General features: G+C 42.8%; 1 protein-coding gene across 2 annotated transcripts in view; it reads left to right on the plus strand.

Moving 5' to 3' along the window:
* Positions 1-4,042: 4,042 nt before the first annotated feature.
* Positions 4,043-26,330, plus strand: part of jarid2b (jumonji and AT-rich interaction domain containing 2b) — a 120,732-nt gene continuing 98,444 nt past the window's right edge. For both annotated transcript variants that reach the window (XM_059349106.1, XM_059349107.1), the window contains exon 1: positions 4,043-4,609. In XM_059349106.1, the coding sequence (XP_059205089.1) occupies positions 4,565-4,609 (45 nt within the window). In that variant the 5' untranslated portion in view covers positions 4,043-4,564. The remainder of the gene's footprint in view (positions 4,610-26,330) is intronic.

The following is a 26,330-nucleotide window of genomic DNA, read 5'->3' on the forward strand; positions in this document are numbered from 1 at the left end:
CCACAGATAAAGGTACAATAAAGCTTCTCTGATATACACTTTCCAAGGCTTTACCTAAAAGAAAAGGATTAGGATTTACTCTGCTTATCATCAGCATTTATTTAAATCGTACACCATCATCCCTTCTCTATCCACACTGTATAATTTCTGGATTCCTACTGATCCCTCAATATTTCTTTCCTATTCTGTTTATATATTACATACAGCATGACTTAATGGGGGGGCTACATAAATTTCATGTCATCTGCAAGCCTCGCTCAGAATTATTGGCCCGTCAGATATTGATTTGGTGTCTTTGTTCATGCATTCATGGGTAAGTTCAGTGCTTTGATCATTTGGTGCGTTATGCTAAATCTACATCAAACACAGAAGAGGAATCGATAGCCCTTCCTCGATACATGAATGATAATGAAATCAGCATGATTGCACGGATGCTGGTGATTGATTGTAGTCCGGCTCTGAGGGGTTCGGGGAGATGCTGGTGATATTTCTTGATCATACCTGTGCACTGGTTTCCTCCCAGAATGCAAAAAATGCAGGTAACTGAAACTTGATGACAATGACTAAGCTGTTTTCTCATATGAATCTGGTTCTGCAGTGTGTGGAGTTGTCCTTTCACACGTTTAACACACAACAGGAGATTATCTGTACGAGACATGTCTGCCAGTTTGAAATTTGTTCATAAACAACCACTGAGTCTCTTAACATTCCCTGAACATGTCTTAATGTCTGGTGATTTTAAGCGAAGGCCTTTACCGAAGTTCTTGAATCTCACGTAATGTTGCAAATTCAACTGTTGAATCCATCTATGTAGTATATATTGTATATAATGTTATATTTCTTATTGTTTAAAGTGTTTATACTTTTATATTTCATGTTAACATTGCTTGTTTCTGTTTATTGTTGTGCTGTTGATTTCTATTTTTGCTATACACTTTTTGCAGCTGTAACACTGGAAATTTCCCCATTGTGGGACTAATAAAGGAATGTCTTATCTTATCTTATCTTATCTAATTTTTGTTTAGTTTAAATTACCCTTCTTTGTCACCTTTGAACATTTGCATTCTTTTGATTTTGTCCCAGGTGAATGATAGAAACTTCATGAAGTCTCCAGACAATGACCTGCTCTGTTGACACCAAGCAGTGAACTCCCGACCATAATTTGGATTCTTAAGGATTCTGGGTTACGTTTTTAGTCTTATAGTAGTCTTAGTAGTATTGATCAAATCGCTTTTGAGCAGGCCTCAGTTTACTGCAGGTTAACAGTCTGCGTGGTGAGCAAAAGAGGTGAAACATTTGGCTTAAATGCAATCTTGGAGCCCATCAGCTATCTTCTGAAAGAAATGTAGTATTTCAGTAGCTTAGCTAACTTGTTGCTACTTGTGGAACAATTTGGTCATAAATGCAATCTCTCAACTCCAGCTCCATTCTCACATCTCAAGTTCCTAATCAGACTGTAAACATGGATGTCCATTATCCATTTCCCATTATCCAGATATCTGCTGGCTACACTGCACACCAGAAGCTACTAGCCATTGTCAAGATTATTGTTTTGGAATCATGAATGTATGCAAATTTTGTAGCAATTCATCAAGTAAAGATATTTCATACAATATTTAAAAAGTTAGACCTGCTGGTGTGGCCGAGGACAAACCCAAAGGTCAATTACCAGTCATTAGGATTCATCCTCTTGACGCCATGATATCTGCACCAAAGACAGAGAGGGTCAAATGAATCAACCTGCTGTGTTACGATGTTTAATACTGTACAGTTTACTACAGGTACATCTATAGTTAGAGCTCAGGTCTGTGCCTTTGAGACAAGGCAGTAACTGTATCTGTGTGTCCTTTTGTCTCACACACACACACACACACACACACACACACACACACACACACTACTCTTAACTACCTCCAGGGTTCATACAGAGCAACCGTCCCACTCAGTATATTAGAATAATGACACAGCGAGCCCACTTCTAGTGAGGGGGATGAGGACAGCCAACTCAACAACAGTCATAGCAGAGTGGATAACACAAAAGTGTGACTATTACCTGAACAATTATGCATGAGTTCAGATATGCACTCACTTACTCAAAGATTTGGGTGTAAACTTTGAAAGTCTGTGCAGGACAACTGGAGAGATTATCTGAAAATGTGTAGCAGCTTCATGCACTCAATGTGTTACACAATGTGTTACCATGCGGTTAAACAACTGATCAGTTTAACTGATCAGAGAAAAGAGGACATGTTTGACTGCTCAGGTTAAAGTTACTTTTTAAAACATTAAATTCTCTCTCTGCTCTGTTTACTACCACTCCAAGGCTTTCCACACTAAAGTATAACTAAACCCCCCAAACTACAAGGCTTCCTGAAGCAAAGCATTTTGTAGAATGCAAATCTTTAATGTTTAACCAGCATCAGGTTGTGGGGGTGGTGTGAAGAGTGGGGGTTGGGGGCTCACATTTACATTCAAATTTGGGAACCACTACATTGTCCCTTGCCTCTTCTAAGAATTCCTCTTTGAGCCTGAAGCATGACTGGTTTTGCTTAACAAAAGTACAACTACCATATATATCACAATTGTAACATATATATGTAAAAAAAAATGTGATTGCTCCACATAAGGTCATGATTGGGTCACTTCTCATTGACTTCAAGTTACAGATACATCATCATTGTGGGAATGTTAAGAAAATGTATTATTTAAAAAGCTACCAGCACAGGTGAAGTATGGTATAATTTATTTAGTTTATCATAGAGTACCCATTAGCTGTGCCCTAAAGCACAACAAGTCTCCCTGGAGTCCACATTTAAAAACACATTACAGTCAACACAAATGTCAAACACAAGACATATCATGTATTAGAGAATAACTTTAATGACAATGAGGAAAACTTACATAATATGTAACAATATGTGATTTTGTGTGTATATGCGTATATGTGATCAGGGTCCTGTGAGGCCCCTGGGCTGGGCACATGTCTTGAATCATGTTGAAGCCCAATTGTTGATGCCAGTGCAGAATGCTGTTTTTTTGGGTGGTTACATTCTATAAAAGCAGGGAAAATAACCAGCTAGCTAAAAAAAAAGCTATAGAGATTTATGGTATAAGTCAAATAATGAATGACTTGCTATAATGTGACTCTCTTAAAACTGCTGGTGAATACTGTGTCATGTCACAGCATACTGTAGAGGCTTAGTTGTAATGCACTGTACTCTCTAAGAGGCCCTCGTTTTAAGCTTGCACTGTATGTACCAAAGGGCCCAGATGATGCACAGAGGGGCCTGGGGCCAAGGGGGCCTAGGACCCAGGACCCTAGTGGTCACCATGCTGTACTCATACTATAGGTGCAGAGGAGCCGAGCACCCTTAGTGGTCAGCTAGCTGTTTTAATGCCGAGGGGTCTGGAGTACCTCACACTGTAAAGTGGTGAGTTTACTGTTTAAACACTAAGGGCGACACCTGAAGGACAGGGACTCTTTCTGGCGTCTTGGGCACCATGCGCAGTCGAAGGCCCCAGGGTACTGGCGCCCGAAGGCCTTAATCCATAATCCATAATCCAATCATATGTATCTGTATGAATAGCAATTTACACTGATGACTCTATGTAATTCTAGCAAAAACTACAAATCCCCATATGCACAATGCCCATGATGTCCCAAGATGTGTCCTTTATCTGCTTTTTAAAATTGATAATGGTAGTGGCATAATGTTAATTACATTGAATTGTTTTTTTCAGGGTATTTTAAGACGCAGTTTGGGACCACATGTCCAAAGTTTCCATGGTGAATCTTGCATGTGACCACCAATGTCTCCTTGAAATGCCACACAATAAGCCTCAAAACGTGTATTACAGAAATAAAAATGCTCTATTTGTTATAAAATAACTATTAACTGTCACCTGCGACCACCACAAATACAGTATAAGTGCATAAAAGACTATGGTGTAGGAATATGTGGTCTTTAGGGCTGTCTCATCGGGATTTTGAAGTTGCCGCTGAATGGTGGAGGATGTGATAGGCTGAGAGGCGGAGGCTGGGGAAGAAAGGAGCTGCTCGCAGTCAGTAGAGCAGTGCCGCTGGAGAGCTCTCTCGTCGACCGCAGGCTCCAGCTAAAAAGAGACGTGACACCTAACGTTTTATTTTTAATTTTTATTTATTAATTTCTCATCGTGTCGTCGCCTCGAACAAGATGTAACTTGTTGACATCACCTCAAGTATATTCATGTATTTGAAAAGAGCCGGGAGTGAGTGCGCAGAGACGAGAAGCCGAGCTGTTTTGGCGAATGGAACTTATTGTTGTGCATTTGTTTTGACTATGTTATCCCCAAGCGAGTTTGGGTCCAGTCCGTCTCTGTCCGTCGTCGACCCTTGAATTTTTGGGATTTATATCCGAATAGTTTAAGGGGAACACCGAAGGAGGATTCTGCAAAGCCAGCAAGCTTTTCCTACAGAGCCGGGGATTTAAATCGTCATTTGGTGGTGCTCCGAGAGAGGCGAGAGTCAAAGAAAGAAATTCATGTGGCCATTCTCTCTATAGCCAAACATTTTGGGGATTGCATAATGAGCAAGGAAAGACCTAAGAGGAATATCATTCAAAAGAAATACGTAAGTAAAAACACATCATTGCCTACATTGCTCACGAATGCAGTCGCTCTATTCAAGTTTGCCTTTGCTCGTCTCGATGAAAATGCATAAACTTTCATCACGGACTGTGAAGGTTACCATCAGGCAGCTTGTGTACTATTTGGGTCAATTATCCTTTAAAAGGTAACGGCTGTGAGTTACCTCAACGTGTTAGCAATTACATGCTTTTTATTTAAAGAGACAGCAATGTTTATTCAATGTCTGTGTTGCAGCTCTTCGACATCAGACATGTTTTAGGCTATTTGAACATCGGGTGCTTTGGGGGGATTGCTTTGCTCATTTTGACTCGTTTTAACGCGTGATGGGGGGACGCATAGTGTGCCTTGGCTGTGTGATAAAGCTACAAAAGGTTTAAAATTAAAAGACTTGGCAAAGTATTCGCAGAAAAGGCTTTTGTTCGCACCCCATTTCTTCCTATTCAGAGCCGTGAAGACAAGCCTGTCGGCCATGGCTCAGCTATTTCGGCTTCCATTTCGTCCCATGCTGAGCATTTTATCTCCGCTTCAAACTGAGCTCTTACCTTGAGAATACATATGTAAAAGCACTCTCACGCTGAAGCTTTACGTTTAGACTTTATGCTCGAGGTAGCATTGTGTCCGCTGGTGCTGTGTGTTTTTGCTGTGGGGCTGGCAAACCGACATGTTTCGCGGACTGTTGTGGCTCTTTAATTTTCTCCATAAAGAGTGAGGGAGAGCAGGAGGAAAAGGGGGTCATGCGATTCAGCATATTCGTTCAATTTCCAACACTTGAAACGGTGCGGGGACACTCTTGAGGTTGTTGTTAAGCGGCTGTCTTCTTAATAGTCCGTGGTATAAATGATAAGTCCGTCAGAGTCTCAGTAATTCTGCAGGTCTCCGTGTGACCTCTGTGAGCGAACAGATATTGCAGCAGCCCGTTGAGGAATAACTCCATTTTTGCAATACTACAGGGGATTAGCTTACAAGCGTTTGGGTCTCGTCCTCCGCTACCGAATTCACATTAAACTGCACGTTACATGGTCGACGTTGTGGAGCACGGTGTTTCTGAATGATCCAATCTTTTAAAGAGGCTGTGTTCAGTCGCATTGCAGGGGCTCATGTATGAAGCGATACCAAGAAGCAACCATTTTCTTTCTGCAAGTAACACTGGTGAATTTATGGGGAAGGGGCTGCAAAATAAAACAGCCCAGGCTAGACTTGGTTTAAATTCTAGTCTGTGGTGTGCCGAACACCTTTTTTGTCGTCCCTCGTGAATGAAACAAAGACTTTTAATCTTGCAAAGTGTGAATGGCTCAGCATATCACTCGACTAAGTTACCATGTATCGTTTTTCATGCAGACTGCACGCTGTCTGGGCCTCTCCGTCTGGGCTTTTAAACTTTGTTGCACTTCTTTGATGTATTTACAGATTGTTGCTGTGAATCATCAACATTATGCGTGTGCACATTGTTGCGTTAAATTGCACGAGCCATATCATATCTGCTAATGCTGTGGAGCTGAAGTCAGCAGAGCTTTCTCCCCCCACCCCCATCCAAACAACACGTGGAGTGTCTTTAAAAAGTGTGTTTCCTCCTGCACAGTTTGACCGATTTTCAAACACAACAATTTGTCACATTTATTTGTTGCTGAAAGGAAATATTAAAGAAGGCCAATCTGAGCAACAGGTTTGTAGTACAATTAGACTACATACAAAGACATTTGTTTCCATGCATTCTTGCTTGGATCTTAGATTCACTGGGGATTTTCAGTTTCTCCCAACAAGTATAAAGAATAAAATACATTCCATGTGCAATCAATTAAAGCATAGTCTGAATATTTCTGCTGGTGTTAGTCAGAATGGCCTTTTTTTCCCCCATGTGTTTTCTGCCTCATAACATGTGCTGGTAAGTGTGAACAAATAGATACAACATCCCTTTAAAATTAACTCCAGAAGAGCATAAAATCAAGCTTTTAATTTACCATTTTTGGAATGTTCCGTCCTCTGTATACTGTGAAGAGATAAAAAAAATCCCTGTCGACAATATGATGTCATTCTAACACATCTGTATGTCTTCTTATGAGCAACATGCATTTCTGTTATATTTCAACACATCATCGCCAGTAACACGATGTGCTGAAAAGTATGGGCATCAACATTTGTTTGTTGGAAGGCAACTTAAATGTGAGTCATCTGAAGACAGGCAGATGTTTAAAATGACTGAGGAAAATCTATGTAACAGTGCAAGGCAGCTCTTGTGTGCAACATTTGTATTACATGTATTCTGCAGAAACAATTCACTTTGTAGTGCCCTTTGTCATAATCAGAGTTGACCTGATTCATCCATTGCACAGACTGTTCCTTCCAGTAACCTGGTAGTTTCAGTTACAGTTACATTAACATTACCTAAACCATATTTTAATATCCATTAAAAAAAAGTGAGTTGAGTATTGTAAAGAAAACAAGATTTTGTGAACTTTTTATTGGTCTCCCCCTGAATTGAGGAAACAGGATGTGCCCTAGAAATAATGACTAACTGTAACAAAAGTCCCCACTTAAAACCCAGACTACTATGGCCAAAATTAGATTGTCTTTTTTTTAAAATTTGATCTATTCATAGCTAACTATTCATACAAGCATCATGAATGGGGAAATGGTTTTTATCTGTGTGCCCGACTGCAGGATGCATGTTTCTGTCCTGCGCATGTGTGTCACATCTGTCATGTGTTTTCGGCAGCTGCAGTTGATGCATTGAGTCTGGTCCGGGCCAAATAAGGCTCACAAATGTGCTTTTCTACAACAACAACCTGGAGGAGTCCAGATCCCCCCAGCCTCCCTCCAGGCTTTGAGACAGGACTCCTGGCCCCTACTGATCCCCCCTCCCCTCCCCCCTCCACTACCCCTCCTTAATTAGCGTAAGACAATTATACATGCTTGGCTTAACCATTTCCCCTGAAACATGAGTGTGAGTTGTTACCCCTCCACCCCCACCCCCTCGCACCCAACAAACACCCACTATCTGCGAATGATATTAAAATTCATCAGTCATAAAGTGATTGAAAAAAAAAAGGGATGAGTCCTTAATAAAAGCAAACAAGGCAATTACCATTTCCACTAGAATTTATAGCTGCCAATGTGAGCACAACTAGAAAGAAAAGCCAAATTGCCCTGTCAGTTGTTTCTCCTAAGATGCTTCGTCACTAAAGTCAGGCAGAGTGACAGTGCAGGAGCAAGCAAGCACTCTTTCTCCCTCTTTTCCTGTTTAAAATAATTTAAAAATGTATTTTTGTAGGTTTATTTTTGTGATTTCGTGGTTCCTTTTCAAGCCAGTGGTTGCGGGTAGATGCTGTGTAATGACTGAGGTAGCAAGCGCTAATGTGTGGCAGTGCTGTTCTGTCTAACGAAACATGACACACACAGAGAGTGTGTGTGTGTGTGTGTGTGTGTGTGTCTGTGCGTGTGTAAGCAAGAGTAGCAGGAGAGCACGGCAGAGTGCAGCTCAGTGCAGCCAGGGCCATTTTGTGCAGAGTCGGCTCTTCCTGTAGGCCCCAGCTGGGGCTAGGCCTCTGATTCAAAGGTTGTGTGTGTGTGGGTGCGTGTTTGTGTGCACGCAATAGTGTGTGTGGGACAAGCACAGCTGCTGCAGGGGCCTTTACAAATGTAAAGAGGCTGTCAGTGTTTGTTTCATCAGGCGCACAACTGATGAGGGCCAAGTTGGAAATCCATTGCACTGTGAGTGTGTGCGTTGAGCGTGCACAAAAAGAGGAAACAAAAATAGAGAGCGGGGGCAGAGTGGGGAGTGCAAAGGCACAGACTCTCCCCCCTCCTCTCCTCCTTTTCCTCTCTTTATCTCCCTCTCTCCCTGTCTCTCTGTCTCGCTCTCTCGTTCTTGGGCTGTCCAAATGAAATGTGGGCCTCATGTCGGACCATGAAGAGAGGGTCACAGGGTTGTTTTTTCACCGTGCCTGAGCCTCAATGCGCTTCATTTAACCTTATGTTTCAATGCAAATTCTTCTTTCATAAGCTCCCTTCTCCTCACGTGTGCAACATGGCAGGGTTCACTTTGCAACCTCCCCGTCACTATGGCTACCAGGGCAAACCAAAGTGTACTGTGGCAAAAGCAACGTTTTACTGCTTGTTTATTTGACTACGTTCACTATGGTTACGTTCCACGTGGCACCTGTGAAAAGCCTTACGGTAAAAGATAAAAGTGCTTTGCATATGTGCGTTAGACAAGACAAATTTTCTATGAATGTATACGGAGTTTAAAGTTCTAATCTAGCAGGACATGGCAGGGATAGCCTGAAACAATAGGCAACCAAGGATAATATTTTTAAATTTGACGATAACATCGACCCTGCTTTGTTTTTATTCAACATTTAGGGAAAATCAAAGCTTTGATTACGTTGCCAAGCTGTATCAGCATGGCATAAAAGTAACTGCCAAGAATATAAAAAGTCCTCATGGAGATTGCCAGCATTTCACACACCGTGAAAAAACTAAATACTATACATAACAAGAAACAAACACAGAACCAGATGTGTTAAGCAGCCTGATATCTCTTTGTCTCTTCGTGACAATTAATTTCCTTCTGCTCTTAAACCTGTCAGGTAGTCAGACTCTGCCAGGCCTCGGTTCATGTGCCCTCTCTTCAACAGTTTAGTGTAAAAACGGGGAGGAAGCAGTCCTTCCCACGCTGCGGGCCCAGCCTCACATCCCTTTGGCCTCATCTCTCCTCTCGCAGGGACCGCCGACTCGACAAGTGATGCCAGAAAAAATTCTCGGAGTGAAGTTGGCGAGGCCGGCCTCATTTAATTCAGCCTTATTTATTTATGTATTTATTAAGTTTGTGCTGAAATGAGGAGAAGGGAGCCCTTTTTTCCCCTCTTAGATAAAGTCTGCTTTGCCAACGGAGAGTTTACTGCATCATTACAGGCTCTCTGTGAGCTGCCGGCTTCAATTTGGACCGGCGATGGATATTCAGCGGCCAAATGCATCAGCACTCGGCTCTTTCCTCTGACACAAACACACGCTCCCTCTCCCCGTTTACTGTCTTTGTCTTCTTCTCTTGTGTCAGTTTTTCTACATTATGTCACACACACGGCGCAAACTCCTGTTATGCAATATGACCTTTTCTCTTATCAGCTGTTGTTGGCATTGAGCACAATCTCCGGCTCTTTGCTGGCACCGGCACACACACACACACACAGGCAAAGGTCTTTGGGTGTACACCTGCAGTCAGTAGGTGAGATAGACCGGTTTTAAAAGCAAAGTGTCTCGTGGATTTCAGCAGCGTCGGCCGTTCACAGGAGTAATCACATAAAACTGGGCGTGACTGTCTTTGTTATACAGTGTGTGCGTTTCTGTCATGTGCATGCAGGTCTGTGTAGGTGCGTTTTACAGCATATGCTCCAATAGTTGGACACTGTGCAGTTGTGGACAGCCAATGCAAGCGGGGGCGTGTGTGCGTGCGTGCGTGTGTGTGTGTGTGTGTGTGTGTGTGTGTGTGTGTGTGTCACGTACACCACGTGTGTTCCCTTCCGTGCGCGTCTTCATTCTGCCAAGTGATTTATATCCTCCTGCTCCTGTGGGTTTGGATGGAGATGGGTGGAGGGGGGGAGTGAGACAGCTGGTCAGGCCCTGAGAGGCTGTGTGTGTGTGTGTGTGTGTGTGTGTGTATGTGAACACACATGCTCACTCATGCATTTGTGTGTGTGTGTGTGTGTGTGTGTGTGTGTGAATGAGTGAGTGGTTGCCACAGCTTATCCGTTCAGGATCCCTATGAAGCTGAATCAACACTTTAGCTTTGTCTTTGGTTTGGCCTTGCGGGCTTTGTGGGGTCCATGAAGGACATTCAGCTATAGAATGAAAAGAAAACAATTGATTGAGCTGTTTTATTTACCCATATTCTTCTGCAAATTATGTGATATGTTTTCTCTTTAGAAGCAGATTCGTATAGTGTCTTGAAAGTTTTGAATATACTGTATTTTAAGTAACTTTTTTAAGGTTAGGAATATATTGAATTTGGGTTTACATCTTAAAAATGCTTGATTTTTTCGACATAATCTAGTCTTTCACTTACACTGTCACTCATGTAAAGCAAAAATCTTTAATTTAAATAATTTGTTTAGTGTCTCTTGGCATCTCTCAGAGATTTTGACCGGACCGGATCTAGATTGACTAACACGGACAGCAAAATGGAAAAGAGGACAAATTATTGGTTGGCTACTTCATTCCCCCAATTTTTCCCAACTGCATTTCTAGTAGCAATTTTTAGTGATTTTATAGACTTTGAATGCCTAGACATTTTTGTTTTAGGTACCTTGAAAATTGCTTAAATTTTACTCTTAAACTTTACGAATCTGATAGAAAAATACACATAATGATCAAAGAAATCTTCAGGTGCCTTCTGCTTCTCGTACAGATTTTTAGCTCAGCCCTGGGCTTCCCTGTAATCTCTGTAAAGCTAAAATAGGAGGCATTAGGTTGTATTCCATCCATTTTTGAATCACTGAGCTATCGTAGCTTAGCCTGGCATTAGCTTTTAATGACCATCATGTACGTCTCTCCGACAACCCTTTGACCGATCCCTGCTCACCCTCTCCCCACTCTTCATCTCAGCTACATCAGTTTAATAAACACTCCTTACATTTTCATCCTGTGGTCAATCCCATCTGATCCCCTATTGTGACACCGTCGTCTTTACACATCCAGTGAATTAAGCCTCGAGGGATGAAGCAACAGAGCGGAGCTCAGTCGGTATCGATCCTCCATTACTCCCTCTAGTTCTGCCCGGAATACCAGTTTCAGTGTCAAACATATCCCAATAAGACTCTGTTGGCAACATCATAAAATGTCTCGACTGTGATACTAAGATTATCCCAAGAAAGTGCTTTATGCTGACTTATCATATTTTCTGTAAAGATAGCTGCATGTACAGGCTCCTCAGATTTCAGTCCGGGAATCCTATTCAGTTTTCAGCGTGCATTCATCGCCGTTCTTATGTGTGACGGTCTCACAAGCTTCCTACTGAGTGCAGTAATCTATGAATCATTCTTTTTATGATGGAGCAGTTTGTTTCTTCCTGCCAACAAGCCACCGGCCACTCTATTCAGGCCCTCGTTGGCACCGCGCTGCCTTGGCTGATTAATCTCTCTCTCATTTAATCTCTCATGAGGGTATTTTCCTGTGATAACTTTTTTAATATCTGACTGTCATTATCCCTCTTTTTTTCCACGGCGTTTGGTCATTTGTGACTCTCCAGCACGCATGGCTAGTTGTGGAATGGTGACCTCCCTTCTGTGAAAAGAGCTCTCCAATGCGACCCTTTTCACCAAGCATTTGGCCCCTTGTGAGGGAGGCCTTAATTCAGGATGGCACCCCCCTTTACCCCCTGCCCCCCTCCTCCCTCCATCCCCCAACCAGGAGAGTAATGAGCCAGTGGAGCAAAGTGGCTGGGTGACCACTGTTGCTGCCTAATCTCTACTTTTCAGCCCTCGCTGGGAGATAAAAAGAAGTAGTTTCGGCGAAGGTGGCGTGGTTTATGAAAGGATTTTATACAAAGTTTATAGATTCAGGGCAGAGAAGTAGTTCTATATGTTGTGGTTTTTGACTGATTTGGAGGAAAATGACTGGTTACAGGAAAGGTGTTAACTGCATCTGGCCCTCTCTCGTACACATTCTGTCCGCCAAACTGTATTTGGAGGACGGACAAGAGCATGTTTTAATGCTGAGACACAGTTGGTGGACAGGTCTGTGTGTCCGCGCTGAGCTGTCGGATGTGTCGGTTACCGTGTCGGCTCACATGTGAGAAAAAGGGAGGGATGAGGAGATGGAGTGGTGAGTGATTGAGGGCTGTAAGATGCAAATGGTTTGTTTGATTCTCAGGTCAATATATACACGTTGTGTTTGCATCCATGCTACACCCCCGTCCTCCAACCGCTATGAGAAACGCATTACTCCCCACCCCCCCCATCTTGTCTCGTAATAGAATACTGAGTGGATTTTTTTTTCCGCTGTTCCACTCTATCTCTCTCACCTCCTCCCTCTCAACTCATTCGCTCTATTACTCAGCGCAGCTACAAAGAGAGGAAAGAGGCGTTGGGAGCTTTCTGTGGGATCACGCTGGAGAGAGGACGGAAGAAGAAGCGGGGGTATTTTCTCCTCGCCTAGCTGCGAAATTGCCTCGCAGTAGCAGAGGAGGAGCCAGTGCACGATCGGCAGGATCTGTTCCCCTTGTCTTTTTTTTTTCGCACTCAGTTTTAATTTTCCTGAGTGTGTGTGTTTGCATGTGATAATCATTTGCTTGAAAGATCAGACTGCTTAGCGACATGATTAGGTTGTTGGCGGTTTCGCAGTTCTCTTCTTCTCGGTCTCCCACTCAGTCGGCATCTTGCATTCTTCCATCCGTTTTGTTTTGATTCTGTCTGCCAAAGGAAACTTTGGAATCTTCTCTGCAGTTTGATCTTACACAGCTGTGTGAATTAACCCCCTCCAACACCACACACACACACACGCACACACACCCCAACATACTAACATGCATGCACACGTATAATCTGGCCCTCTGGGGTTGTCATTTTGCACTTCTGAATCTTGTCCTTGCTGTAATGCCTTTTGAAAAAAAAAAAAAAATTTAAAGAGTTGTTTGACATTTTCACTGTTTTTATGTCTATTCTCGCGGTTACCCAGCATTTTTATTGCTTGTAAATTATTTATATTTGCTGTAATATTCAGCTTGAATGTTTTTTCATTCTAATCTTGTTATGTGAAGCACTTTAGGGGGTGTCCTTGTTCTTTTTCTTATTCCTTTAAATAAAAAGCAGTATGAAAAACAGCATGAATTGACAAGAGTCAGTACAGGAATATTGATTTCCCTCCCCCCTCCTTTTTTGCTTATTGATTTTTTTTTCTTGAGCAATAGGTGCTTTTTAAGTTTCCCCACAGAGAGGAGCAGAGTGTGAGTCAAAGGTATTGTTCCCCCTGTTTTTAACCTCTGCTCAATAGATGAGGGCTTTTATAATTCTCCTGGCTGCGTGATTTCCTCCAGGCCTCACAGCAGGGAGCTAGAGTGCATGGTACACTGAGGGAAGGGCGCCAGAGTCTGGGCTGAATGTCTGGCCAGCCTCCCCTGGCCCTGGATCAAACATCACAAGGCCCGGGGGGGGAGGGTGGGAGGGAGAGAGGGAGAGAGGGCCGGCCCTGGAAATCACAACCTGTGATTGTCAAGGAGAAGAAATCCAAGAGGATAGAAATAATCAAATTAGGCACTATCTCAAGTGGAATATCCACTGTGACGGCAAAGGCCTGTCTATCTACCAATCTTTGCCGAAAAACTCTGCACAAAATGAATCTCCTGATAAAGAATGTCACAAAGGCTGATGCAAGCTTTCTCTGTTTTTAGATTGAATAGTTTGAGAATGAGTATAGGAAATGAGGTAACCACTGGTTGATACTAAACCTGACGGCACACTCACTTTCACATGTTTGAAATGAGTAATGCAGGTGTTTTTTAGTACATAGGAGGGAAGCGAGACAAACTCCGGGTAAACACAATCTGTAAGCCAACTAGCAGAAAGTAACCATGGTGACTAGACAGTATACCCCCCCTCAGCTGCTTTACTCTCTTTGCATCTGTTGTGTGTGTGTGTGTGTGTAGGGGGTGGGCATATATGATCGGGGGGACTTATACCTCCCACCCACAGGTTTCTATAGAAACTGTCTCGCTGACAAGGTTTCTGAGCAAGTCAAACATCTCATCCTCTTTGTTTTTGAGCTTGATGAAGAGGAAAGTTCGATTGTTGTTGGAGCGTCTGGTTCCTGGCTGCATTCTGGGGAAGTTGCATATATCTGCCTTGCAATCATGTGAGTCAGAAAAATTAAAAGAAACGGTGAAACTGAAAAAATGTCGTTGAGAAGGGAAATTTTAGGCACAAAAGTTAGTCTACCGTGGGATTTTTTGACAGAAATGTACAAATTTAAGACTTTCATTTCTTCCAAAGACTGAAATGTCGCCTCTCAGCACACGGTAAAGCTGATAAGAAAAAAAGAAATAAAAGCAAACCCCTTTTTATTTTGATACCCATTCGTCAGAGAATAGAAAATGGGCATTTCTGCTGCTATGCTCCTTATTTAATCATCTGGTTTTCTTGTATTACACAGCTGCTGGGATGTCTATTTAGTAAATTACGATCATCATAAGAAACTGGGAAGCTCTCACAATTTATGATGTTGGCCCATTTCCTGACAGTAGATCAGTTATTTTACCATTATCGACAGTCATTTTCATTTTGAAAAAACACCCCCGCCATTCAGTCTTTGAAATCAAGAGTGGAATTTCATATTACTCATACCATTCGGCCATATATGACAGTTGTTTTCAAATTCTTGTTTTACTTCCCGAAGTGGAGAAGCGATACATGAATTCATTATATGTATTATTCAGGCACACAATATCAAGTAAATCAACAAAACACATGACAGAAGAAGTGAGCAGTAGCAGGTATAGATCTGCTGTGTTTCATCATAATGATTGATCCAGGCAATATGTTTCTTGATGTTTTCATGTATGTAATGCAGCAGGTGTATTCACAGCAGCAGCTGTCACTTGCATCTTTATGTGGCACTGAGTTTTGAGTCACACTAAACATTTTTATCACTCACCCTTATTAGCATGTACCTGTACCTGTGACAGTTTCATCTAAAAGGATGTCCTTCCACTAAAGAAATAGTCCCAAACAAATCTGCCCACAGCACGTATGAAGAATACTCAGAGTAACGGGGACACTGTCTCTTTAAATATACATTAAAACATTGATTATCACATTGAAATGTTAATGCTTTGAGCAGCACAGAAAAGTTTCCCATCACCTCCCCGGAGACGATTCTTAAAACCTCAGCACACAAAACCAAACTTCATGGGTAGATGATTAGATAACATCATGGGTGTGTTTTGGCTGATTTTACAGCTCAATTATATGAGCTTAACTAACAGGATTCTTGCAATGTTTTCAATGCTAAACATGTAATTAAAATAACACTCTGACATTTTAAAACATTCTGAACATTATTGACCTGATCAAAGCAAACCTCATGGCAGAACAGTTGTATTGGATTGTGTACCTAATGTAACTTTTTTAGCACAGCTGTAAGGCACTGGAAAAGCTGGGAATTGCTTGAAAAGTCTTCTAATCTGTAGAAGGTGTAGGAACCTTGAACTAAACCTGTGTTGAAGAAAGAAGAGTCATACAGGTTTGTAAAAATGTGGTCGCAAATGAAACCGAAAGTCTGTCCAGTAAAAGCCCGCCGCTGACATTCAGCCTTGGCCTCTACCAGGGTGGGCTGCACGTCTGATGCTGAACTAGAGCTTTGACTCAGAGGTTAATTGGTATTGCGTGATGGATCACTTATAACTAATTTAGAGCAACTTTGGCACAGCGTGTTAGTGTGAGAATTCGATATATAACTCCGATCTATTTGGTTTTGTTTGTTACACCGACAACATCATTAATGGATTTGTTTGAACGACTGAGTCAGACAGAATTCACCAGTAATGATGTTATCTAATTCATAGAGTGACTCAATATCAAACCCACGATGGCTACATGCAAGTGCGCCAAAAAAACCTCTCCCCCACTGGTGACGTTGCACGCGTTGGTATGTGGTTGACACTTTTTTTTTTTTTGAGCTTCCTCTTTTCTTCTCTGTGTTCGGACCTACATTCATTTATTAAACTTCCCATTCAGACTCCCTTTGCCAGTGATAGTCTGTAGTACACATGTGGGCGCCTCTCTCTCTCCTGTGGGCTCCCAACTACACTGACGCCATCTAATCGCCGCTCATGCATCACCTCCATTCTTCATCCCCACTCTACCAACGCCATTATTCACCTCTTTCTCACACTCTTTCGCTTTCCACTCCGCCACCATCTACGCTGCCTGCTCCATTGCTTCTGCACACAATCTTTGCTCTACCTTGTTCTTATACTCTTTTCTCTCACCTTCTCTCTGTCCCCTGTATTCTGTCACTCTCTCCCCCCCCCCCCCCCCCCCCCTTTCCCTTTCTCTGGGCCCCTCTAGGCCTCAGAGACTTTGCCTTTGTTTGCGATAGTGGAGTGAGTGGAGCAAGGGGTGGGGTGAGGTAGGAGGGGTTTTGTCCCAAGCTGTGAGGTGAAAATCATTTCTTAATTGCCTCTTGTCTTTTTCTGTGCCAGCGGTTGTGCCAGGGAACGGACTCCTGGGCCCGCTCGACAACTCCCCGAGCAGAGGAACTCCCTTGCCTAAGCCCTGGCTTTGTTTCATACGTTCTCTGGCTACAGTGTAATCTGCAGTCATACAGCAACACGCGCACACACAGACACACAAACACAGGCTTTAAAAAGGCTTAAGATGTTGGACACAGCAGAATACAGAGAAAATAGGCTTTGGATGTAGCACTATGAGGTCTAGGTGAGTTGTAAATGAGCAGTTGTGCTGCTTCAGCGTGGAGCGCAGTATGTGTTAGATGTTGGTTTCGGGATTGTCTGGGTTACTGACTAACACTTGTGAGCTGCTTTTGTCTTGTGCTTTTAATCTCACATATTTTGCATTCTATTAAAAATGTTTTGTAGGAGCCTGCCTCTCTCCACAACTTCCTGCAGCTTTCCTATCTGTAGTTTCTACAGGCCTATTTTATAACATAAAAATGTTCTTTCATTTGTGCAAACGGGTGGAATCTGGTTTTAAATCTAGTTTGGTTTTCTTAAACATGGGATGTGGTAGCGTCAAACTAGATTGAAACATAGATCTCTCTTTTGATAATTGAGCCTGAAAAGACTCATTTTCCTTCAGTTGATAGATCTTCTGAGATGAGAGTGTGATGTGTGTTTACTGAATGTGAGCTCAGCACATTTGACCATATGCAAGGATCTTATGTCACAGATTAATTTTTAGGCTGTTAAGGTTCAGAGACTGATTTGCATGAGTCACTAATTAACTTAAATGTTATTTCATTATTGAAGTCGAGTGTTTAATCCAGGTCACGAGGCGGGTTGTGAAGTCGGTTTTGATGATGTACGTTGACCATGGAAAAAGGTTGAACCTGGTCACTGTAGCCACGCTTCCATTCAATCAGTTTTCCAAGTAGCATTAAAAAAACGCTGAAGGGAAACAGCAAAATTTAATCAAAGTCTTTGTCTCTGGGCTCATGTAACATGGCCTGTACTATGTGTAGCTGACGTGAAAGAACAATAAAAAGTTATCCAACTTAACCAAATTTCCAAAGATTTTTTCTTTCATAGATGCATTTCGACATCAACACTTCTACGCTGGCGGACTACTACCAAACATGGTTTCTGATAAAACTGAGCTGTGGCTTATTTTATTTGCTCCAAACCACTTTATGTAACATTTCAAAAGTTCGCTTAAAATATGCTTTACAACTGAATGGAAACGTGCTTTGGTCGCTCTGAAAGGGGCACTTGTGTGACCGTGGTCAGGCCTGGTTCCTGCCTTTCCTGTCAACTGTCAGCGGGAGGCTGTGGTGGCTTCCATTAACCACCACACTAACTGGTAATCTTATCTTCCTGACAATCTGTATTAGGCTCAGCCAGTTGCCGGTTAACCCTTCACAGGCCACAGTGAAAGCATAGTTTTTCTTTCGTCCCCAGTGGTGCAACACTGTATGTTGAGAGGAAGTGCTGTCGTTTTGGGTTTGAACTTTAGCTTGTTGGAAACAGAGTTTGAGTGACGGCTCGTATTCTGCACAGGATCAGTCTGTCATAGCTGCTTGGACATAGAAGAAGCTTATCTCTTCCTTGCCTCCTCCGTCTCTCATCTCATAAAGAGGATGTATGAATTCCGGAGCAGGCTAGTTGCAGAGACACGCAGCCCCCGATGATCTCCATAAAATCCGTCTCCCACTCTCCTCCCTCTGCCTGTCTCACTCCCACTCCCCTTTAATTTTACTCGGCCGCAATATCCTACCCAGGCCCTGATTGTTGTTTTCTGAGAGCTGGAGCGGTGTTGTTGTAACATAATCATTTAGTCTCCCTCCCGTGGTTCTGGCAAGCTGCACGCTGAAATCTATCCACTGCTCATTTTTATGGGGAGCGAATTTGTTGCAGCTACTGCGACTGCTGCTGGCTCACCTTCTCTACGCAGTATTTACTAGTGTAGATGGATGTCTCTAATGCAAAACATGTGAGGGATGACACATATTATACACACATTTAATATACCCCAGAGGTCATGCTTGTGAATTTGATTAGCGCGGCTGAAATATGATGGCTGCGATATCGAGTGACTTGCCCTATATTGAATTTTTAATCTCGGTGTCGATTTGGGCTTACATGACATGCCGTTTCTCCTGATCAGTGTTGTTGGAGCTGGGACAAGAGAATTGTTTGGTGCCTCATTGCATTGAATTAGCAGAGTTAAATGCGACGAGTCAAGGGCATGTTTTTAAGGTTAACACAGAACCCTCATTGTGGTGTCGTAACTGGAAAATACAAGAGGTTGTTGAGGTGATTACAGTAGGATTTTTTTCACTCGGGTAGGACTTGTTGACCCTGAATGAATGCCAGTTTAGCCTCATGACATATCATCTCGAGTGGAGCGAGTGGCCAAGGTGGTATCATGGGAAATGAAGCTGCCGCTGTGCTCAGCATACCCGCCATTCCCTCCTCTCGTTTGCACACAAACCCCCCTCGGCCCTTTCTTCCATTTTTTTTCCCTCGTCTTTGTCATGTTTCTGTGAATTTACAACTCGCCACATGTCATGAGAATTATAGCATGACACTGTCAATCATCCCTCCACACAAACCTTCATATATAAACACTCACACACGGCTCTAAATCTTTCATTCACTTGTCTCGTTATTGCATCTGTAGCACACGCTAAACCCCATTGATTACTCCCTTCACTTGTGTCACAGGCAGGGGCGCCGTACGCTGGGAAAGCCCTGATCGATTCCGGGGGCCCGGAGCTGCACAGGGGCCCTGTTACATGACAGGGATTAGATATTTATTGTTTCAGGCTGGGAGTGAGCTGTTGACAAGGGGCCCAGAATTCCTAGTGTGCCTGTGGTTGCGAGATCATAAGGATGTTAAAATCCATTTTTTTTCTCCAACCTCTGTTTCTGTAAAGAGGAATAGATTTCCATGCACAGATTTTAATGTCAGCTACTTTTAGGTTTTATTCCATCTCCCTCCTCTTCTCAGCCATGTCTGGATGCGTCTAAATTGCAGATCTCAGAGCTCAGTTTATCATTCTCGCCCCTCGTTAGTGAAAAGCTTGCCATAAAAAATTATCTTTTTTCTTCGGCACTGCTAGAACACCAAATGATCTTGCGGGGGAATTGGATAAGTCCCTTGTAAATGCGTCTGGTGCTCGACAACGAGTTTGCATATGATTTCCATAAACGAGGGCGTTGATGTATGAATAACTTGTCAAATGGATTGATTTATGAAGGCATCTGTCACTCACTGGCGGAGTCTATTCTGAGCGTGCCCAACCTGACCCATCAGCTGCTGATTGAATGACTGGCTGACTGATAACCAATGCAAGGTTATCGAGTTATGTGCACCTCTGCTGCTCCCTTTTTTCCCTAGATCTCACTGCAGCTTTTCTTTCAGGAATGGACTTTTTTATTTTTATTGTCTCATGAGAGGAGAAAACAAGTTGCTCTCACACATGACTTCACTTTCCTTTTTTGAGAAAAATGTTCTGCATGGTGATGAAGTGAATGGATATCCACTGACAGGCTGCAGTGCCTTTTTCCTTCAATTTCTCTTTGTCCCTCTCGTATGCGTATCTCCCTAGCTGGTAGGTGTTATCAATGCAGCTATTGTCGGGGCTGAAAGAGCAGGGGGGCTCATGAGACCCCCTCACAATGGGCACATGCTTTCCCCCTCTGTGGGCTTCCTGAGTTGTGTGTGTGTGCAATGGTTGGAAGTCGGTGATAAGGCCTTTGTGTGTCTGGGAAGCACCTCTCTTTCTTGCTCATATTCACCTGTTTAGGCTGCAGGTGTTATGGCAGAAACGGTTAAGATCAACCAGCTATGAATCCATGACCGTGGCAAATGGCAACCATTAAAGAAAAAAATACACCACAGCTGCATGGTAATGCTACACTGCATTGATTTACCGAGAGGCTTCATAAATATATCAAGTTCAATCTGGAAACCACCCGAAACTCCCAAATACTCAAATATCTCGTGATTTCAGAGTATGAAACCTGTTCCTACGGGTGCTGGAAAGCCTTGAAAACACTTGAATTTTAATTTTGGTGCTTAAAACTGCTTAAAATTGAGGTTATATAGGATGCAAAGTCTACAAACAGGTGACACATTTTGAAACTTTTTTGCCGTTTAGTATGACCCCTTCTGTACAATATTGTGAGGAAAAACACAGTTTTGGTTCCTTTTTTAGCACAATAACATGTGGTTAAAGTGAAATTATCTCTATACTGTACGTTCTGAATGTAAATATGTTATTTACCACAGCTGTGAGGTGCTAGAAAAGCTTCAGAATGCTTAAATTGCATGAATTTGTCTGTGGAAAAGGTGAAGGAACTCCCTGCACATAGGCTGCATTTCAGAAGCTGTAATTTGAGGCAACTTTTGAACTCCTGTCCATTCAGGACTTCCTAAAAGTGTAATTAGTGTCCAGTGGGTTTCTTTGGTGATGACAGATGTGAATAGCAGAACTTTTATGCCAGAGTAAGCCGAAGTATACCAGAGGCTTGGTCTGTATTCATAGAATGTAATCCAAGAGTGGCTTATCTGGACTGAATGGCTTCAGGCTGAATTATGCGCTGAGAGACCGTTTACAACACCAGAATGAGGGTTCAGGTTTCAGGTTTTAGTAATAACCTGCAAACAAACAACAAGTGGCCCCGACACAGGCGCAGACTAGGTTGTTAAAGCATTTTGTGCTTGATATCATTCCAGAGATAAAGAAGAGACATTGGCAGAGCTACAGCCCTCTATCAGTTTCGAACAAACACTTTCTATTTCTAAAAGGAATTGCTTTAAGAAAGGCAGTAGAGAAAAGTGTGTCAAGGTCGTTTTTGGTTAAAAGCAGTCTAAATGGAGATGTGGAGAGCTGTCCGCAGCTGCCAGTGAAAAGAAGGAGCTTTTGGTGTCATGAGCGGATCATGGGACAGAATTAAAGATTTGATCTTACAAAATGCCAAAAATGATGACATTCATACTGGATCGCTGGAAGTTTAAAATGCGCCTGTGAGATAGTAATAACACACACGCTGCCAAGACTGCTTTCTGCTTCCCGTTTTTACTCTTTTCTATTATTCTCACGCACACAAACAGACAAGATGGCTGCTGGAGGCTGTAGCTGGCTGTTAACACCTCTAGTCTACAGAAGGGGGCCTCTTTTTGTTGTCTCCTCACCACAGGAAAGATGGAGAGAGGAGGGGGGGGGCCGTGAGGTTAGGAGCCCCCCTCTTGATCCTAAACATTCACATCATGCAAACAGCAGTCTGTGTTGCAGAGTTTATTGCAGAGTTTACATTGAGTGCGAGTGTGCCCAGTGTTTGCCTCTGAGTGACAGTAAAGAAGTAGGTCAGCAGAGAGACCCCGCTCAACCCGAGCTGAGCGGCTTGTGTGTGTGTGTGTGTGTGTGTGCGCGCGCGCAAGTGCATACATGTGTGCGTGCTCACGTTCACTTGTGTGTGGGCATGTGTAGCGCAGTGTGTAATTCGCTTCCTTCCGCCAGGAACCAGCCTGACCTCCCCCGGCTTCAACAGCATCAGGCAAGTGTGTGTATTTTTGTGTGTGTGTGTATGACTGCTGAAGCCTCGGCAGAGCTCTGTTCAGTGTCGCTGCGAGCAACAGAGTCAGCAGTCATATGCAGACTGACAGCCGAAGTAGCAAGGGGGGGGGGGGGCACTATTTTAGAGCAAGTGTTCACGAAAGATTCAGAGAAAGACAGAAGGGCTCTGGCACGAGAAGCAAGTGCAGAAGTAGAGAAGAACTAAATGCAAGACAGGGCGAAATTAAACGAGTGAATTCTCTCTGTCTCTCATGCTCACTCACTCATTTCACAGCACGCTGCTGTTGTTAGGGGATGGCTGAGCAGCTCCACCCCTAAACCCCCCCACGAGCCAATCCACTATCATATTCCTCCCCATCCTGCCATCTGATTGGTGGGCTGTCTGAGCCAGTGGAATGGAATGGGATTGATGGGTAATCTGGAACCGGAGGTGGGGAAGGATGGGCAGGGGCTTAGGGCAGGGGTAAGGTAAGACTGACTTAGCCTTTTGGCAAGGATCAGATCATGGCAGTGCTATTACATTACTATATAATATTCAAAATGTTCTTTATTTCATTTACATATTCCTTTTTAGGATTTTCTCCATTCTTTAAAAGCATTAGCAGGTCACTCACAAAAACGTCTCCCTGATTGTAGATTTACATTTTTCCTTTCTTTTTTTTTTAATTGCCTAAATTACAGTAATTACACCATAAGTGGTAAAAACAGAAATTGTCTCATGTCTTCAACAGCCCTGAGTGAGTCATGTGCGATAAAGGTTTCTGTCAAGAAAAATAATCAAATCTATGCTTGAAATAAAACTATTTATCAAAATCACTTTATGCTCCAGGTGTCATTTAACATTTTGACAAAAATAAACTTTTTCAATATTGGGAACACTTTTGGTTACCAGTTTTGTAAACAAAGAAAAATCCAAAGAAATGTAACTTTCTCTTCATTTTTTTTTTGTGATTTTATAGCATTGCAACTGTGTGATGCTGCAAAAATTCTCCCTACTTCTCACCACGCTGTCTCACAGAGATGAAGGACTTATATAAATTGCATTGAAAAATTATGCCACAGTGATTCAAATTTGAGAGGAGCAAAAAAAAAAAACCCCAACAACCTGAAACTGCCCGGGGTTAGGAAGGTTAATCTTTCCTGCAAATAACTGGTTATGTGTAGAACGGGGCACTAATCACTCTGTATACACCGAATGCAACGTGTATGTAGCTAGGTGGCACTGTATGCACATCGTGGTCCGTATATATGACCCCACGTGCCCTCGCTGATGCCTCCCCGGGGTCGCTGAGGTTGGAGGTTGGCTGACTCTCCTCACACACTCCCTTTTAATTTTACAGAAGAGAAAGTCAAAAGGAAAATGTATTTTTATCAGAAATTTAGCGAAAAATGTCTTGCAAAACATGGGACTTCTGAAAGAGTTGGTGGGGTGTATATATATATATATGAGAGAGAGAGAGAGAGAACTGACTAATGTGAGGGCCTTAGTGGAGAGGAGAAGCCAGGGCTGCACTGTCTCTCCCCCTGGGTATTGTCATGGCTCTGAATGGCTAATGGGAAGTGAAACCAGAGCTTGAGATTGCTCTTTAATGGCTGCTGAGCTATGTCCTTGGGTATTTTGTACACCATGCAGGAGCCTCGTTCTGTTGAACAGCGTTTGCAAATTTAGCAGAGAACAAAATATAACACATAAACACAAGTTGGTAATGTGCCGGCTTTATGTGTTGATGTAAAGAACACGGTCTCCATGTAACATTTCCTGTAGATGCTGACTGATGTTGATCCGTCGTTGTAGATGTGTTGGTTGATTGAACGCACACTCGGTAAAGTTACAGGTTAACAACGTGCTGTTAAATGTTAACACACTGTGCATGTGGAGTATTCCCTCGAGCCATTCTGAACATACTATGAACAGTCCTCCATTTTCTTTCTTTAGTGTGACCACCAGCACCCTTTCTCCCTCTGTCTCTTTAAGATGCCTTAAGCGTCCAAATGAATATAGATGAGTGGAGAGATCAGCACGTGTTCAAATCAATGGCCTGCCAAATACAATAAAAACTGCTGCTCGCTACTAGTCGCATCAATAAAACATTGATTCGGAAACGCAGGCGTTTTGCTGAGGCTCTTTACTCCCACTTCCTTTAAGTGACTTCAGCTCAGGAGAACTTTGGATATATGTTGACAGTATGTGGTTCTTGTTAACTTGAATGGATTAGTTACATTGAAAACTATTTGTTGATTGTGTAAGGCTACCAAAAGATGACAAAGTAGTGTCTTTCACCTTCACAAAGACTGTAGGTTTACCCATAAACCTTCAGTGTAGTCTGTCAAATTAGTAAGATTTGAACACATCTCTGATACAGTGTGTTCCTTTACATTGTGACTATTCTCCTGACTGAGGTTTTCCATTACGGTCGCTCCTATTCATATCAATTTCTCATCATATCTGTATTGTATCTGTGCCTACACTCTCCACTCAGACTCAAAAACACTATTGGCAGAAAAATCCCCGAGTTTTGGGTAACTGGGAACACATCATAGAAGCTGTGCATCATCTTGTCTTGCAATGGAGTGTTTTGCCTTTTGTTTTCTTTCTGAAATGACTTGTTCGCCACAAACCACAAACTTTCACACCCTGACTAGGAGAAAGTGTGTGTGGTGTGTTAAAGCAGCATAGTCCCGTAAGAGCCAGCACCGTCTCCCCGTTTTTTTTTTTTTTGCCAAAACCTGAAGGAATTAAAAAGGGTGAGTCAACGGTCCAGCAACTTTGAATAAGCCCGGAGGATAAAGAGGCCCCAAGTTAATTATTCAAACCAGCGGGAGAGATGCCTGGCACGCAAACATGCACAGGGTTTCCCCAGGGATAGTGCACGGGCCTCCTGCTTTGCCTCCTGTGGTTTGGCAATGCAAAATACTTTAAAAGGTAGTGTTGGGAAGTGCAGTAAAAATAGGTACTTTGAAAATCATTGCATATGCTGTGTGATTGATAGATTGGAAGCTTCAGTTTGGCTTTCTGAATATGTGTTTGCACCTGTGTTTTCCAAAATAACTGTAAAAACGACTGTATCTTTGGCTTCCGGAAGATGCTTTTTGCAGGAAACATTATTTTCAGATAATGTGTTAATCTTAGTCATCTTTACACTTTCCCCTGCACCACCTCCTCTTCGGCTGTACTGACAGGAAGACTACCTGATTTCAGAGGAGTTTCATTATGACACAACTGGCAAGAAAAAGCCTCCACCACCAATGAACATCAAAAGCGTAGAGCGGGGAAAATCTCTGTTACGTCAGCACTGGTTTTCCAAAAAGTAGTCACATCCACGACCTCTTACATTTGGTCCACTCAGCTCTCCGGACATGTGATTGCCAGGAAATAGATCCCACATAACTTTTGATTTGAACCCCATTCGCACAGGTCTTTACCAGTTGCACTGTTTTCTAGCATGAGTTGGTAACAGAACCTGATATTTGCCCCAGTGTGCTGCTGCTGTCTGTCATCCCACTTATCCATGCATAACAAAAGAGAAATGGCACCCTGCTGTGTCTATACAGCAAGCCACATCATTACGTCTTGTGGATGGTAATTTCAGAGAACTCGTGTTTGTGTATGCTAGTCAGAGTGAGTGACAGTGTGCGTAGGTGTGTGCGAGCAGGGGACTCGCGTTTGTTTGAAACGACGGGCCGTATTTGCTCTAACTGTATAGGCCTTACATTGAATTAGGAGCTATTCACTTTGCCGGGAAAGTGGCGGATGTGACCTACGTGGCAAATGGAGGTGTGGGAACAAGAGGGAGTGCAGTTTTAATACACACGCAAATGCACCGACACATACTCCTCCATTGTGATGAGCAAAGCTTAGATGATGCAAAGCCACACACTCACACGTACTCCTCCATTATGATGAGCTGTACTGATATAATGCACAGCTCAGAGTCACACCAGAGAAGCTGGTGTGTGTG

Source organism: Centropristis striata, chromosome 14 (assembly GCF_030273125.1).
Source record: "Centropristis striata isolate RG_2023a ecotype Rhode Island chromosome 14, C.striata_1.0, whole genome shotgun sequence".
Lineage (NCBI taxonomy): Eukaryota > Metazoa > Chordata > Actinopteri > Perciformes > Serranidae > Centropristis > Centropristis striata.